This window comes from Syngnathoides biaculeatus, chromosome 8, assembly GCF_019802595.1.
Source record: "Syngnathoides biaculeatus isolate LvHL_M chromosome 8, ASM1980259v1, whole genome shotgun sequence".
Classification (NCBI taxonomy): Eukaryota; Metazoa; Chordata; class Actinopteri; order Syngnathiformes; family Syngnathidae; genus Syngnathoides; species Syngnathoides biaculeatus.
In genome coordinates this window covers 25,451,137-25,469,525 of record NC_084647.1, presented here as the reverse complement: position 1 = coordinate 25,469,525, position 18,389 = coordinate 25,451,137, and the positions used below count along the sequence as shown (strand labels likewise).

Here is an 18,389-nt window from a genome sequence, read left to right as displayed (position 1 = left end):
CATCTATAGATTCCCTCCTTTCACTTCACAAGTATGAAAAAAAGGGAAGCAAAAGGTTGCTCTTCCACGAGATGCCAAATTAGAGGAGGGCAGGAATTGCTCATTGTTGTGACTTCACACTCTATTGATTTGTGAGTGCGTTTACACACACTAGGAGCAGAGAGAACTCTCCTCTCTTTTTTTCAAGGTGTTGAGTGAGAGAGCTGACGTGGGTTGCTTTTTAGTCCTCCCCGTTTCTGCATTCATTCTCTCTCAGTGAGTCCTCCTGACAGACTGAGTGACTGCCCCTTTCTGTGAGCTGCTCGAAAGGGTTAATAGCTATATATTTTGTAGTATTCTGTACTTCAATAAAAGAAAGAAGAAGAAAAAAATTATTGACAGAATTGAAGTGGGCTTTCTGAATCTCTAATTTGCAACATAAACTGAGGTAAGTGCTTAATATTTGCATATACCAAGTATAAGTATACATTGATGTACGTTTTTGCACTGCTTTTGTCATCAATAAACAGCATTTATCTACTAGTCCTTTAATCATTAATGTAATACCTTATGCCGGCATATCATCTATCTATCTATCTATCTATCTATCTATCTATCTATCTATCTATCTATCTATCTATCTATCTATCTATCTATCTATCTATCTATCTATCTATCTATCTATCTATCTATCTATCTATCTATCTAGTATTTGCATTTGCAAAGACACCATAAATTATAGGAGTATGCCTCATTTATGTGATCTGCACAGCCAGAAATTCTATGAATAAACTCATTGTTATGCTTTGCACATATTTTTAAATACTACCCTCTACAAAGCATAAAGTGAAACAGATTTTGGTTAGATCTTGGTTGTGTCATTCGCATATACATATATATCCATCCATCCATTTTCTTCGGCACTTATCCTCACAAGGGTTGCGTGCTGGCGCCTATCCCAGCTGTCATCAGGCAGGAGGCGGGGTGCACACTGAACTGGTTGCCAGCCAATCGCAGGGCACATCGAGACAAACAATTGCACTCACAATGACACCTAGGGGCAATTTAGAGTGTCCAATTAATGTTGCATGTTTTTGGGATGTGGGAGGCAACCGGAGTGCCCGGAGGAAACCCACGCAGGCACGAGGAGAACATGCAAATTCCACACAGGCGGGTCCAGGATTGACCCGAGACCTCAGAACTGTGAAGTCAAGACTTTCTACCTGACCCACCATGCCGCCTATATATATATATATATAAATATATATATATATTTGTAAAGAACTTTCCAACTACAGTATTTAACAACACATATGCTGTCCTCCATTTGAAATGTGCAATACACATATTGGCACTGTAGATGCTTTGCTTATGTTAAATGAAATTTGACTGACAGAGAGCCTCTAACCAGTAATTGTTCGCTTCACCTATCTCGGCGTGTTGGGAAGACAATTATCAATGGCTGTGCTAATTGGAAATCGGGACACACCTCTACATGCCTTAAACGGAAATTATATATCAAAGCTAATCTGCATACAATATCAAGTGAATACATTCATTAGGAGTTGAGGAGACGGGGGGTGGGGTGGGGGTAACCTCTCCTGCAATGAAATTGTTTTCATTGTTCAGCAGCACATTCTCATAAACTAATCTCACTAAAGTCAGTGATACGTATATCATTTTACCAAGACATTCAAAGAGAGAAAAAGCAGATGGACAAGAATTCACATGACCATGAGACGCACAGATTCAATGATATTGATTTTTGCTTTTGTTGGTGTGCAAGTTGTTTTGTCACAAATATATTCAATTCATTGGAAAAATACTTAACATTATTTTAAATGGTTACAAAAAAAAAGATTCTTCAGGAAACACACAGACATAGAGAGACATTCAAAGAAAGGAATAGCAGATTGGTCAAGACACGACTGTGAGGCACTTGGATTCAATGCGAAAGTTTGTTATGTAAGCTTTTAAGTGACAAGCGTTATTATGCTCAATGCATTGTAAATACATACGATCCTATATCATTTTGGTCATGGAAAAAAAATCATACAGTGACTAGATTAGATAGATAGATAGATAGATAGAAGATAGATAGATAGATAGATAGATAGATAGATAGATAGATAGATAGATAGATAGATAGATAGATAGATAGATAGATAGATAGATAGATAGATAGATGTAAAGCGCCTCTCAGATTGTGATTATTAATTTAATTTTATTAAATGATTTACAAAAATGAGCACCGTGAATTATCAATGTGATCTCATAAAAAGGTTTAGGCCGAATATTTACCCTGTATACATTGCTTTGAATTCAGATGAATTAAACATCTACATAGTATTTATAATTGTTTGATTGTCTTAAAATTAATCAGCCCCAAATGCAGCTGGTCTGTTGGACCCACAAAAATCAGCTGTTTCTTTTTCTCGCTTATTTATGTTTCTTTTTTGTGGCTCTTATTCATAAAAAGGATCGACTTTAATGAGAGGTGGTACAAAAAGCATAAGCATGTTTAAACAAGGATATACACAGCTCCATTGAATGTACAGGAAGAAAACAAACATGTAATAAGTGGATTGATTGACAAACTGCCATTGGCTACAACTTGAACTCAGATTGGCTAAAGGCTAGCCACTTAATACGCCTTGCTACCCTCAGCTAACACAGCGGACTCTTCGCTCTCATTCGCTGACGCAGGCCAAGTCCCATCGATCAAAATTAAACACATTCCAAGTCACAGATAATACAGTATCAAACATGAGGATGCCGACTCCGAGAGGATGAAAAAAAGGAAAAAACAAAACAACCTGCCCCTCGTGTGCATATTTTGTATCGGTATTATGTTTGAAGATTTCAAATCTACAGAGTGTGAATTATTACACCAATTTAAATGCTTATGACTTTGCAGAAGGTTGACGATATAAATATTCTCCATACATTATCAGCTGAGTGTTAGCAACACACACACACAAAAACCATCACGTCTAGCACTGCAATACTATTCAACATGATGTGGTTCTCTCACAAATCATTCTCGCTATACTCACTCAATGCTTTTGCTTTCATTTGGCCAACACATTCAGAAGACAAATGCAAAAGGACAAAGACACCATCATGAGGCGGGAAGTTGTTGGAGGACGAGTTTATGTTCAATTCATTGGGGAAAAAAGTGCTTCACATTATTGCATAGTTTTGCAAATAAATTAATCAATTGGTATATTAAAATGGCATTTTTAATGCAATTGAAGAGTTCAGACGCAAAAGCAGATGTATCCATTTTTCTTGTTTCTGTAGATTCGTTGATTTATATATTATAAAAATAACATATATATATATATATATACTGCTTTTGCATATGAACCCTTCAATTACTTTGGAAAAAAAATCCTGAAAAGATATGTTTTTCCCCAAAGCATCCATTTTCTATATCACTTGTATTCATTACCATCACGGATGAGTCAGAGCTAGCTACTCAATCGCAGAATTCTAAAGAATTCTCAACTCACCTCATATAGTATGCGGCAGTAATTTTAATCACTGTTCTCGTGCATATTAATATTGCATGCATAAATGGACATGTTGCAAGAATCTGACATTTTCTGGCTTGTTTGTTCTTGCAGTCCAAAATCATCATTTCAACTTTTAACCGCTTTTATACTAACCAGACGTTTAATCAATATAAAGGCAGAGATCAGTTCATACGTGAAAAATATGAAATTGGGAAGGTGAGCGATTAAAGAAAGGCAACTGGAGCCATCAGCCAAACATTGGCCATTCCAAATAGAAGCATTTGGAATGTCGTGAAGACATTTTAGGACGATGCTCAGCATCCATGAGATTGAACCGTTTGGAATAAGAATAAAACGACAGAACACCATTTAAAAGATTCTGACATAAGTGTAATCACTCCAAGCAGTATCGCGATACTTTTTAATGTGTTTAGAAAACAACCGGCACCGGGAACCAAGTTGCACAATACGCACCACTACCTTTCAGTCAGCCGAGGCAGGTTCGATTCCCGACCAGTCCCCCAATATCCAGTCACTACTTCCAAACCTCAATTTAAAGATAAAAAGGTTGTTTGCATCAGGAAGGGCACCAAACGTAAAAATTGTCCTTAAAAAAAAATCACGTGAGTGACTTGCTGTGACAACCTGGGATGGTAAAAGTCGAAAGTTGCAACAAATAATGGATTATTATGGCCACACTGGGGGAAAAAAAGAATAAAGTACAAGAATAAAGTCATTTCATGTGTTAATTAGTTGCTAAAATTCTGAGAAGTGTTTGAGAAATCATCTAACCGGAAGTTAATCATCATAAATTTATACTCTATCTCTTGGAGAAAATTATTGGGCTATCGTTGTTACTGTTACAATTTTGACATTCACAAGTTAAACTTTGGACTTTCATTATCATCATGCAAAATACACTATTAAAAAAAAAGGATATGTAGTTCAATGAAACTTTCCATCCAATTTGTGTAATGACAGTATTGCCATTTGAAAAAGGAGATTTTCGGTTGAACGAATCAACTCATTGGACAGTGATCTAATAAGCTCCTGATTAAAAAAATAAGGCCACTTAGTGATGAAGAGCGAAGAGCATCATCGCCTCTGCTTCAGGGTCGATCAATATCTAACAAGCATCTGTCCTTTCGTCAACCTATTCACTTAATTAATGAAATTGGCACCAGTGGAGAAGATGCCAAGACCAGCACAAACATGTTCATGGTTTATGTTCTGTATTTTGCCACATGGGAGCTTGTAACTGTTTAAAAACAGATATGTACTTTCATGATCGGGAAGCTATTTTTTTGCAATCTTGTCGTTGGTCTTGAAACCAAGAAAAGTAGACCATGACTTTTGTTTGGACCTCAATATTTATATATACAGATATATAGAGAGAGATTTAAACTGACGACAGAATGTCGCTGGTCTGCTAAAAACGATGAGCCTGCCAGTTCCTCTCATCCATATACAAAAGCCCAAGTACGCAGGACTTTGAGGGTTAGAAATTGTAAGATTTGGATTTGTGATGGTTAGTGAGTAATTTCACTTGATTTGAGTCGTCTTCTTCTGTATTTCGTCCGTAATACTGATGAAATGAAAAATACCAAAAGCGTCATTTTACATCCGTGACAACAAACAATCGGGTTTTTGCAGACGTAATTTTATGTCCATGGCAATCAAGGACTTGATGAAGTTTGTCTTAGATTTAAAGCATTTTGTTGTGTTCTTTTGAGTTGATGCTAAACGCTAACATTCAACATCTTGGCACTACATGGATGTGGATGGCCGAATGACTCAAATGACAAAATCCGTCCCCGCACTACTGACAGTGGTACAGTATTTGAAGCCTGTTTTCTATAGATCCATCCATTATCTACACCACTTATCCTCACTGGGGTCGCAGGTATGCTGGAGCCTATCCCAACTCACTGCGGGCAGGAGGCGGGGTACACCCTGAAGTGGGTGCCAGACAGTTCCTAACCTCTAGACAAACAACCATTTGCACTCACATTTACACCTAATGACAATTTAGAGACTTTAATAATCTGCCGATTTGTGTTTTTGGGGTGTGGTCGGAAACCAGAGTGCCCGGAGAAAACCCCCGCAGGCACATGCAAACGCCACACAGTTGCGGCCAGATTTGAACCAGGGTCCTAAGAAGTGTGAGGCGGATGTGCTAACCAGTTGCCCACCATACTGCTACCCACTTTCCAAAACACTATAAATCCATTGTAATATTTTCAATTATCATTTCTTGTCTTCCAAGTGTAAGAAGAATTGATGCACTTTTATTGGGATGGACGAATACACGTCACCTAAATTGAATTACAACTGCAACACTCAATCTTGACAAAATAAGTGGCTTTAAAACTAATAAATAATGTGACAGGGATCGAGTTGCATTTAGATTTCAAATTCTTACCTATGTAATCAAGCGTTGCTTTTGTTCTTGTATTAACGATTTCATGGTAAAGCAGGACTCATATTTTATGAATATTTCATAAAGATCTCATCCTATTTGTCACTGAAATGGCAATGCCTTTCATCCAGCTTGCGATGCTTTTGTTGCCCCCCACCCCCACCGCCATGCATCCACAGGCACCATCGACTGATGCTGTGACAGTGGTGAGTGAGCTTGGACGGCCATTTGAAAAAAAGCCATGTCGTCCGTGGCCCGCTGCATGCTGCCTCTGGAGCCATTGAAATGTCAATGCTTGGGCAGAACTCTCAGTTAAAAATAACGTCTGCACTTTTGCATTCCATTTCTTTTTTTTTTTCTTTTTTTTTTTTTTTTTACTCTAAGTGCATCTCTTTAGCTACTCAAGAGACATTTTGGTATATTTGGAACATCTGAAGTGAAAATGTAACTGCGTCTTATACAGAATGTGCCGAAACAATCGTAATGTGCATTGTAATGTAAGAAAAGAACATTGTTCTGGTTGATTTTAAAATAGTAATGTCAAATAAATATAAGTGCTATTTTTTAATCTGTATTAAAAAGGGATTTTGGTGTCCGAATGCTTGTAGTATCATGATTATATGCATTTGTTGGAGAGATTTGTGCCCCCCCCATCCCCCAAAAAGAACCAAATCATTTAGAAATATTTATTTTGCTCAAATGCCAAGCGGTGTATTGTACAGCAGGGGTCGGGAACCTATGGCTCACGAGCCACACCTGGCTCTTTTGGTGGTTGCGTATGGCTCGCAGAGCCCTCATAACGACATATTGTATACAGCATGGGTGCTCAATGTGTCCATCGCGATCGAAGTGCTGGTCGATAGCGTGACTGCGTGGCCAAACAAAAAAGATGTCAGCTTGATGTCTTTTTTTTTTTTTTCAACATTTTGGCACAACACATAACTTTCTGTAACAACGACCTTATGCACGGCCTCCAATGACTGCCACACACTATTCTTCCCAGTTTACCTTGCACCGACCGCTCCTCCTAAAGAGGTACACCCTTAATTACAAATGTTACAGTCCTTACGCAGCCTATCAATGTGGTTTATAATGACAAAGTGCTTATGCGCTGCCCACCACCGGAATTTCGTTTTACATAAAGACATGCCTCTGGCGGCAAGCATTGTTGGCGAGCGAATATAAGTGGGGAAAAATGAAAAAATTCAACCTGTAGACCAGCCGATTGTGAAAACTTGGAACGCACTTCCCGTCACATACTACACACTGCAGTGTGTGAGTATTGTTGTACTGACAATGTACCTGTGCATATGAAAAGTTTTTCTCACATTAAAAGATAAAACATTAAAACCAACCTACGTTCACAAATAATGGATGGAAGTCTCAAAGGCTGCATGAAGTTGAATATAATGACGTATGAAACAGACGACTAAGCCATCAGCAAAGAAGTCGCATTAATGGTAAAAAGTACTTTTGTCATCATTGGTTAGCAACAGTATAAAGTTATTTAAATGCATTTAGAGGCTTATTGTACTGTTAAAGTGTTTGTCTTACATAAAATGCACGAATACACTTGTATTTAGTTTGAAAAATACTGGATGGATCTTTTAGAATTACATTGTAAAATATTTGCCGTTTATTGGTCTCTCGGCCTAAAAGGTTCCCGACCCCTGTTGTACAGTAAAATCCCAAATCCACGCCATATGACTTGATTCATCATGGACGTTTCCTTGTTGTCCCCAGGCAAGCATGGACATCCTAATGAAAGAAGACCTCACAGTTAGTGACAACACGAGTCACAGAGCAGACCAAGGCGTTGTGGCCGGAAGTAAAAGTCAAGTTCTGAACCAGAGTGACCCGCTGGACATGTTCATTGGCATGGAGCTTTTGCTTCATTTCAAACCTCTCTTCATGCCTCTCTACTGCCTCGTGGTGGTCATAGCTGGCGTGGGCAACTCCTTCCTGTTGACTTGCATCCTGCTGGACAAGAAGCTCCACAACGCCACAAACTTTTTCATCGGTAATTTGGCCGCTGGAGACCTGCTGATGTGTTTGAGCTGCGTGCCGCTGACAATGTCCTATGCCTTCGACAGCCAAGGCTGGGCTTTTGGGAGCCCCTTGTGTCACCTGGTGCCCCTGGTGCAATGCGCCACTGTGTTTGCATCAGTGCTTTCCCTCACAGCCATCGCGGTGGACCGATATGTTGTCCTTGGTAAGACAAATTATTGGAAATCATGTCTGGAGGCTTCTTTTCAGTGCCCAATCCATATAGTCATAATAGTCATGTAATCATAAGCCAGATGGATAAAATCCATATAGTCAGCCTGCAATGTACTGCTTCATGTATACACTGAGTGGAAAGGCAGGCAGAAGAAAAGAAAATTGTTCCAATTAGTCGCTCCCGTGTTTTCCAGCAATTACTGCACGTCATTGAGTAAAATACACATCAGCGAACTGCAGGATCTCTCGTCTGCAAGGCAAACCAAACTAAACTAAACACGATTCTCCGTGCAACCCTGTACAAAATATGTCGCTTCTATTGTGTGACATCTTCTCTCAGTGATCATTTCTGGTTGTTCCACGCAGCTCACCCGGTCCGTAGGCGGATTTCTTTGTGGGGTTGCGGTGCAGTGACCCTGGCCATATGGCTTTTATCCCTTGCGCTGGCCGCTCCGCCGTCCTTCTACACGCATTACTTTGACCTACGGCCCAGCGGCGTGGACCTGGTGGTCTGCGAAGAATTCTGGCCGGAAAGCGGCAACCTGCGACTGCTTTACTCCTGCTTCATCCTCATCACCTCCTACATGATCCCGCTGCTGTCCGTGAGCATCTCGTACTGCGCCATCGGCGTCAGCCTCAAGCGCTATTCTGTGCCCGGGGAGCAGACGAGCAGGATGCGGCACTGGAAGCAAAAGCGGAGGAAGACCTTCTCTCTGTTGATGGCGTCAGTGCTGGCATTTGCTCTGTGCTGGCTCCCTTTGCAGGTGAGATGATGCATGCCAAAGTTTCTCCATTAACCTTTCTCATGTCTTTTTACACATCATCGGCCCCATTCGGAAACATATTAAGGCTATCAAGTCCATCGACAGGATTAACTGTCTATAAAAAGATGATCTTTCCGAACAACGTGATTAGAGAAGCCACCATACAGATATTAGGTCCACAATGAGCCGTGCAAAAGAGGAGATCATCAGGAGAAATGGCAAGGCAGTTTTGTCTTCTGTAAGGGCAATTTGTTCCAATTGGGTTATAAAAACCTCCTGTTCCCGGGACGAAAATATACTGCAACGGCCACTTTATTAAGTAAACCTGCGCAACATTTCACGACAGTCTAATATGGATTACCATATTATGCCGAGAATGCCCGATGTCATCTGATCTCAAAAGATTTGGGACGTAAGTGTTTGTGTTTACCTTGACATTATTTGCAATGTGAAAATCTGACTAACTACGTCCTCGGCAAATGAAATTAACCCATTCACTGCCAGTCGTTTTCAAAACAGTTCTCCATATTGCCAGCAAGACCCAAAGGATGTTGTGTTCTGTGATAATTTAAGCGCTGAACCACTCAAATGAAAGGGTTAACTCTCTTCTTCCCATCTTTTTCTGTTCTTTACTAATCAACACTAGAAACTGCTTTGGTGGCACCAAAAACAACTGTTTCAGACAGTGTACTGTGTGTTTCTGACTTGACTCTTCTTGGATCATTTTTAGGTCCTGAACCTTTTGTTGGACCTGGACCCAGACTGCGACATCATCAGCAAGCGCTACATCAACGTCTTACAAGTGTGCTGTCATTTAGTGGCGATGAGCTCGGCGTGCTACAACCCCTTTATCTACGCCTCGCTGCACAGCAAGGTACGCAAGCACCTGAGGGGCTACCTGTGCTCCAACAACCAAAGGACAGCTCAGAGGTCCTTGTCCAGAATCTGATCTCCAGCTCTGTTAATACATTCTGATCATGGAGAATCTCTGACCAGAAACCAATTTGGGATTGTTTAGGATTTTTTTTCCCCCCATTAACTTCTGTTTGAAAAGATCCACATGAGGCTTATTGGAGATGAGATTGGAGCTGACGAAACAAAAAATATGGACGACAAGGAAAAAGGCCAGGATGAGTTCTCTGCACAACACGGACCTCGTGATCAAATACAGCGGATATGGATGTTTTCATTGAGATAACCACGTGGCAAACTGGCCGCACTTGGATTGATATCACATCCAAAATGCTTTCCATTTTGGTGTATTATTTATCGCAACAATTCAGCTCTTTATAAGGAACTATGGAGTTTGCTGTGTGTAAGATTTGAATGTATAGCTTCATTCCTGTCCCTGTCCCGCTTTTGCTCCTGACCCCACCCCCTCACATCTTTTCCCAAAGAAAAGCCCCCCGCTCACAAATCTCGGGCAATGAAAAAAAAGGTCCAAGGAGAGACCCGTGCTCATCTGGCATCTTCAGAGTGCACCCCAGTCAACCACGAGCGCACGGCCTTGTCAGAAATGTTACCCGCTTGAAGTTGTATTTCTTGGAATATACAATCAATTAATTCATTAAAAAAGAGAGGTGATCAATCACTGACGTACACTCTTGGACATTTCATACAGATTTTACCACAGTGTGTACAGTACTTACTGATAGTGCCAAACCATTTTTTCTACTTAATTGTGAAGCTGATAAGGTACTCAAGGGAAAAGAGAACTCATTTGGCTGGTACAAGAAGTAGGCCAAATAATGTTTAGCGTAGCTTCACCTAGCATACAGCAGAACTGACCGGGATGTCACTCTGTTGCTCACAACAAACAGTCGGAGTTTCATCAAAAAGTGTAACCTACATGTAACACGAGTTAACTAAGTCACACAATTAATGAACTACACGTAACATAAACACAAATGATCAATGTTACATTAATCGTTATCCTTCATAATCATCATTGTTTGTAATTCTTATGGATTAAGGCCTTTATTACGACAAGAGTTCAACGTGAAATCTATTGGGTTTGAAGTAAAGGGTTGTAAAATTCCTTCTTTTTAACTGTTGATGCTAAATGTAGTTAAATAATCCAGCCAAGAATCTTAAAATAATGCAAGAGAGGCTGTGCAAGACTGAGACATAACTGTGAGAGTCTGAGGGCTCCATCCTCTATGTGCAAGGTGGGGGTGTACTACTCAGTCCCGCCTTGTGTCTCAACACTCTCTGATTGGCTATTCTTGTCTTGTCATGCCCAATATGCAAATAATAATCAAAATTAAATTTGAGGCATTTAATGGGGCCTGTGAGGCGAGGTTCTTCGAGCGCCAATTTTAATCATATTCTACTGTATGTGGCAAAGTGTTTTTTGTGTGCTGTTTTTGATGCAAACTTGACCATGAACACTTGTAGTTTTGATTGTTTGTTCAATTTTTGTGGTTTATTTGTGAACTTGGATTAACTTGTGTCTGTATGCAAATGTAATTGTGAGAGTCGCAAAAGCAAGACCACAGCCATGCAAACGTGGGAAGACTCACACTAAACCACTTCTTTGTCCTAGACTGCATTGCAGAAACTTTCCTGACTTTATGGATTGTTTTGGGACATTTAGTGTACAGTATATCTAAAAAAAAAAAAAAATGGAATGTGGAATGTGGTAGTTATCAGAAATAACTTGTAAGATCAGCAAACAGATTCATTGTTACTTACATTACACGACCAGGTGTATCGTGGACTTTGTGGATTATATTCAAGACTCATGACTTATTGGTGTCGCCAGGTCATCTGGGATAGGCTACAGCTCAATCACAGCTCAAATAAGGACAAGCACTTAAGATAACCAGTCCATGGACAGAGTGTGTGGCGTGGTTATTTTTTCTTGACAGGATAAGTGGGATCGAAAATGTTTGGATAAGTTTACTGGAACCACAGTGAACAAGTAATGATCTAGTCTGTCCAAAGGTTCTGGGTTTGAATCTATGCTCTGCACACATGAGAACAAGCAAGCTTCCAACAGGAGGGGCAGAGCCCTTATTAAATATTTCTCAAAATACTAGGAAAAAGTATGAAAATGTTTAATTTAATATTTTCCATATTATTACTTACAAAGAAAAAAATCAATGATTAAATGAGATTAAGGAATAAAGAAAAAATCCCAAATAAAAACTCAATTTAAATTTAATTTACTAAAGAATGGGCAAATCTTCTTTTCCTCTCGGCTTGTCCCCATTAGGGGTCGCCACAGCGTGTCATCTTTTTCCATCTAAGCCTACCTCGTGCATCCTGCTCTCTAACACCCACTGTCCTCATGTCCTCCCTCACAACATCCGTCAACCTTTTCTTTGGCCTCCCTCTGCCTCTTTTGGCTGGCAGCTCCGGCCTCAGCACCCTTCTACCCATATACTCACTCTCTCGTCTCTGGACATGTCCAAACCATCTAAGTCTGCTTTCTCTAACCTTGTCTCCAAAACATACAAGTTTTGCTGTCCCTCTAATGAGCTACTTTCTAATCCTATCCAGATCACCGGATCAGCACTGACCCCCTTCCTCTTTGCACTGGTGATGGATAGGCTTACATGATCTTAGACTGGAATCCCCATGGACCATGATGTTCGCAGATGATATCGTGATATGCAGTGAAAGCAGGGAGCATGCAGAGGAACAATTAGAAAGATTGAGGCACGCACTGGAAAGGAGAGGAATGAAGATTAGCCGAAGTACAACAGAGTATATATGCATGAATGAGAGGGACAGTGGGGGAAAAGTGAAGCTACAGGGAGAAGAGATAGCGAAGGTGGACGACTTCAAATACTTGGGGTCAACAATACAGAGCAATGGTGAGTGTTGTAAGGAAGTGCAGAAACGGGTCCAAGTGGGGTCGAACAGTTGGCGGTAGGTGCCTGGTGTGTTATGTGACAGAAGAGTCTTCGCTAGGATGAAGGCCAAAGTCTATTAAACAGTGGTGAGGCTGGCCATGATGTACGGATTAGAGACGGTGGCACTGAAGAAACAACCGGAAGCAGAACTAGAGGTAGGAGAAATGAAGATGCTGAGGTTCTCGCTCGGAGTGAACAGGTTGTTTGGGATTAGAAAGTAGCTCATTGGAGGGACAGCCAAAGTTGGATGTTTTGGAGACCAGACTTAGACGGTTTGGACAAGAGAGTGAGTATTTTGGTAGAAGGGGGCTGAGGGTTGAGCTGCCAGGGAAAATAGTGAGAGGAAGACCAAAGAAAAGGTTGATGGATGTTATGAGAGAAGACATGAGGGCAGTTGGGGTTCGAGAGGAAGATGCAGGAAATTGGCTTAGATTGGGAAAAAGATGCCATGCTGTGGCGACCCCTAACGGGATGAGACGAAAGGAAAGAAGAAGAAGCTGAAGAAGAAGAAGGTCACAAGAGGATTATGACGTCTAATATAATTAGAGCTTTGTTTGTTTACCACATGCCGAGTGGCACATTTTGAGATTGTGATCGTGTGACTTGAATTCTAATCATGTTTGGGTATCCAAAAAAGTGGTTCTTGCAGTAAATATCAAATTCTGCACACCCCTACTCAAATGATTTGAATGATTCAAACTTTGTTTCATTAATGTGACCTATAATGTGTGGAACTCAATACAATATGGAATCTTTTCAAGAGGGGAAGTAAAAATAGACAGATTATTTGGTTACAGGTGCGTATAGGTAAGGAGCCTACCAAAAAGCCTACCAGAACAGCTAAAACTTTATACAGGTTTAATCACTTTCAATGGTGGCAAGTGTGTGCTGAATGTGATTGGTTGATTGTAAACAGAGCAAAAACCCCAGTTATGCTGTATGGTAAAAGTTGAGTCACATTCTCAGTTGTTTATTTTTACTCTCAAAAAGATTTCAGTTTTTCAATTGACTTGTCATCTTATTAGTCAAATTAAGGGTGGGAAAAGGTTTGAATTAGTTTATCTTGGTCTCATTTTTTTAAAACACAAAAAGCTGGCCTTTCAACGGGGGTGTGAAGAATTTGATCTGCAGTGTAAGCTGCCATTCCGTCTGCTGCGGTGTCCACATGACGGTTGTGGCCCCAACTTCAAAGAAACCCACGTGGATGTCAGTTGTGCACCTGCGCCAGCCAACGTTTTCACCCCGCTAACAATCCACTTTGCCGCCTGTTGCCAAGCAGCTGGGCCGCCATGCTTATTCACCCAAAGTGAACCTTCAGACGGCATTTAGCGCGCCTCAATTTATATTTTTACTTTGCGTCTTCTTTCAGGCAGTCACGGGATGAGTTTTGTTGAGACAGGTGCTTTATTTTATTTATACTGTACACACACATTCCTTCTGCTTATTTGCAATATCAAGTGTAGTCCTTGGACACTAAATTTTGCCCACCGCTGATTTCGAATCATCAATGAACCTAACATTTGTTTTAATAATGTAGAAGAAAAGTGACGTACTTGAAGAAAGTCCACACAAGCAAAGAAGAACATGCAAAAAAAAAAAAAAAATCACATGAAGAGTTTGGGCTAAGATTTGAATCCAGAACCTCGGAGCTGTGAGGCAGACCTGCTCCACCACACAGCCTCTATAATGTATTTCTTCATTGGAAAAATATAATGCACAAAGTAGATTTTTCAGCAGCATTCAGGATGTACTTTGTTTCTTTCATGTGCAGTACTGTATGAACCCAACTTCATCCCTGGAGCACTTTAAAATTATTCATATGGGAAAATAGCAGATGAGTATTTTATTTTCCCATTTAGTTTCTACAGATAACTATTTTTCTCAAAAATGTTCTTTCTTCTTTCTTTCATTTGTGGAATAACTCATTTTGACAAATGTTTACCTGCTGTATATCTGTCAGCGTCGTATGCAGTAACATTTTTAGACTTAATCTATTTGTTTGTCTTTGCAAATACTTGGGAAAAAAAATCCAAGAGCAGACTGAACATTTATTTAGTGGTCATTTGTTTTCAGTGACACCATGTATACCATCATTTCTTGATATATGCGTACAACACTATATGACTGCAGGCTTTCTATCCTTTGTTCTTCTTGTTTATTTCTGTTGTGCAAAATCGTGTTGAATGTATTTTCGCACATTGGCTGTCTCTGATCAATATTAATGTATCTAAAGCACTTGTTGTTCCACTCCACTCCAATACAAACATATGTTTCTAAATGAAGATGACAACCATTTTTGCATGGATGATGCATATGAGGAGGCACACGTTTGGCCTCACAGTTCCGAGGTCCCGGGTTCAATCCAAGCCCCGGCGGTGTGGAGTTTGCATGTTCTCCCCGTGCCTGCATGGGTTTCCTCCGGTCACTCCGGTTGCCTCCCATATCCCAAAAACATGCATTCATTGGACACTCTGAATTGCCCCGAGGTGTGATTGTGAATGCGACTGTTTGTCTCCATGTGCCCTGCGATTTGCTGGCAACCAGTTGGGGGTGTGACCCCGCCTTCTGCCCAAAGATAGCTGGGATAGGCCCCAATGCTCCCGCGACCCATGTGAGGATAAGCGGCTCGAAAAAAGAATAAATGAAAGAAAGATGCATATGAATTGAAACAATACAATTTGAACTCACAGTACATTATCTAAAGCTAAAATGATGAAATAGTGTATGACAGAAACCTTTTGTCTAGTGCCAATATCAACAGCATTAAATTGGTCTTATCTTCTCATGTTTCACAAATGATCTTAGTTTTAAATCATGTCAGTTGGTATTATGCAATGTTTTAAACAGATGTAGTATTTATATACCATTTTTGGTAGCTGTACGACAAGAAATGACCCATGTTCATACATTCCATGTACTTGCTATGCCAAGAAATGATGACATCATCCCATTCTTTGCTGAAGTTTCTTGATTGACAATGACAGATTTTAACTACCAAACCAATTATTGTACTTTAATTAAACATGTTAAGCACCCAGGGTGTGACTGCATCCACTGCAAAGTCTCGAAAGGAAGTCCGAATTTCTGTCAGGGTTTGGAAAAGCTTCTATATGAGATAAGGAATGAAGCAGAAATACTGCATGAATACAATCATAAAATCTCCTCCCTCTAAGTTGAAGTCTGGTTCATTTCAGGGGTGGGGAACCGGCAATTCCAAAAAACAGTATGTGTTAAAAATGGTCGCATTATATTTGTTCACACATTTAATATTGCTCTCAGGGGACTTCCTAAGAACTGAAAAATGAAAAAATAGTTCCAGACTCCGAATTGATTTCCTCTATTATGCATAAAATGGAAATAAGGTTAATTAATGTACTAATTATTTTTTCCTATTTTAATGTTGAATCAATCCAGATTGTGTTTTGTGTTTGGATTTATGTTCGAGTCCTTCAAAGTAGTGTATTTTTTTCTCTGACTTCTGGTAAAGTCGTTGAGTGGAGTTACCACGATGGTCAATCAGCAGAAGACCATTTTCACGAAAATCAGGCATAAAATAATGCGGCGAACATACGTACGTATTACGTGATTATCCTGAACTTGTAATGTGGGGTTGTTTTTGTTTGTTTGGTTGTTTTTTTTTTTTTTTTGGTGGGGGGGTGTTTACAAGAAAACAGGTCATGAAACATAATTTGATTTGTCCAGTTCAACCATCACCGTGTAACTTTTTATGAGATATTTTGTGCGACCGATGACCTTCCGTCTCACCCTGGTTTGAAAAATTAGTCCGGTGATGTCATTTCGGATGAGTCATGTGGCTCACCTTTTTTTTTCTTCTCCTCTGGGCTGAAAATGTTTTAGTGACAGGATTGCATGGATGATGAGAGAAATACATGCACAACACATCCATCTATTTTCTTTGCCACTTATCCTCACAAGGGTCACGGGGAGTGCTGGAGCCTATCCCAGCTGTCATCGGGCAGGAGGCGGGGCATACCCTGAACTGATTGCCAGCCAATCACAATGCACATATGGACAAATAATGGCCACACTCACAATCACGCTTATTTTCAGGACCACTATATTTAATCCAAGTGTAGATTTCTGTATTTTGTGCATGGATTTGAATTTTTAGGGTAAGAATGTTGGGGGGAAATCTAATTCTAGAGCAAAACAGAGCAAACCAAATTTATTTCACAAGGTAACACAGCATGGTTTAAATTATGAAAAGCATTTTTATTCGAAAAAAATGCCTGGAAACATTTAAAACAGATTCAAAAATAAAAGTGCTCGGAATATCATTTAAAAGTTGTGATCCAGTAAAAAGCGCAAGAGATGATATTACGATATTCTACAGTGCCGGTAGATTACTGAAGTAATGACATTGCAGCTGCATTCGAAGTGCACTTATGGGCACTTAAGCTTCAACATACCCAGACAAGAAGTCCGATAACAGGATTTATCGATTTTACAGGCTGCTCCTCTTTGTCATTTGAGCATTTTTTTTTTGTTTTGGTTTCATTTTGATTCATAATAATAATAATAAATAATAATAAAGAACTCCCGTCTCAAAATAGTTTGTCAATAAAACGTTTTCAGCCCAACTCTGCATTGTTGCTCACAAGCAAGAACTGGTGGAGTCACATTACCACAATCAAGGCAAAACTTGTACACAATGTAATACATCTGTAACATTTTTCAAGATGGATCAACGTTTTTTTTTTTTTTTTTTATGGGAGTTGAGACGGGGTGACGTTTACATTTTTTTTCTAAATTGAAGTAAATACTTAGCAACTCCATAAGAAGAGAACAGGGGTTATAAAACATATATATATACAAAACAGAAGCAAGCCAAAAAAATCCAACTCCTGATTGATTTATTCTCATCTGATAATGTTCTCTCTGCAATGATAAGCTATTGTTGCTTGTGTGCATGCGTGCGTGTGCATGTGTGTTTGTGTATGAGAGAGTTTCCACCCTGCGTTGTACTCACCTCACCCCGATTGTTCTTCATTATCCAAGATGACCTTGTGTTGTTCGTTCATTGTATATCGCCTTCATGTTCCGACGTTTCTTGTTTTTGCCATTCACCATTTCGATACAGCACTTGAGTACCTTGAGATACAAGTTTAATTTGTTCCATGCTCACCCTCATATCTTAAAAGACTATTGAAATGAACTAACTATTGAAATGAATAGAAATACATTTAACCTCTTCCACATCCTCCTAAAAAAAACACAAACATTGCATTTTCTTAATTTGTTTCCACATTTCACAATCAGAAATCACATTAACCAATATTGGACTATAAAAAAAAAAAACATGGTAATAACACAGTAATTCGCCACACTACCTGGAAATTAGCATTGGGCAATTAATCAAAATTTAATGCTGATTTCTATTTTGGCTCTCGTGACCCTTTTGGGGAGAATCGATTTGGAAAATGGATTGATGGATGGTTCTGATGATCCTTAAACTGTTATAATCGAAGAAAACCAAATTCATTGTGTATGCAAGTTCCTGCATTGTAAACACACTCTGAACACATCCTTTGTTGCTTGTATGAATCTCTCACGTGTTGTCTTTCCTGTGTATTTAACTATTGCTAATTTATTTTCTGGTTGTTGATTA

The 18,389-nt window shown here is 39.7% G+C and overlaps 1 protein-coding gene across 1 annotated transcript; it reads left to right on the top strand.

The window, feature by feature from the left end:
* Positions 1-405: 405 nt before the first annotated feature.
* si:dkey-202l22.3 (7 transmembrane receptor domain-containing protein) lies at positions 406-9,849 on the top strand. Its single transcript, XM_061827755.1, has 4 exons — positions 406-427; positions 7,660-8,128; positions 8,503-8,900; positions 9,631-9,849. Exons 2-4 carry the CDS (start codon positions 7,666-7,668, stop codon positions 9,847-9,849), a joined length of 1,080 nt encoding a protein of 359 aa, XP_061683739.1. The 5' UTR covers positions 406-427; positions 7,660-7,665.
* Positions 9,850-18,389: the final 8,540 nt, after the last annotated feature.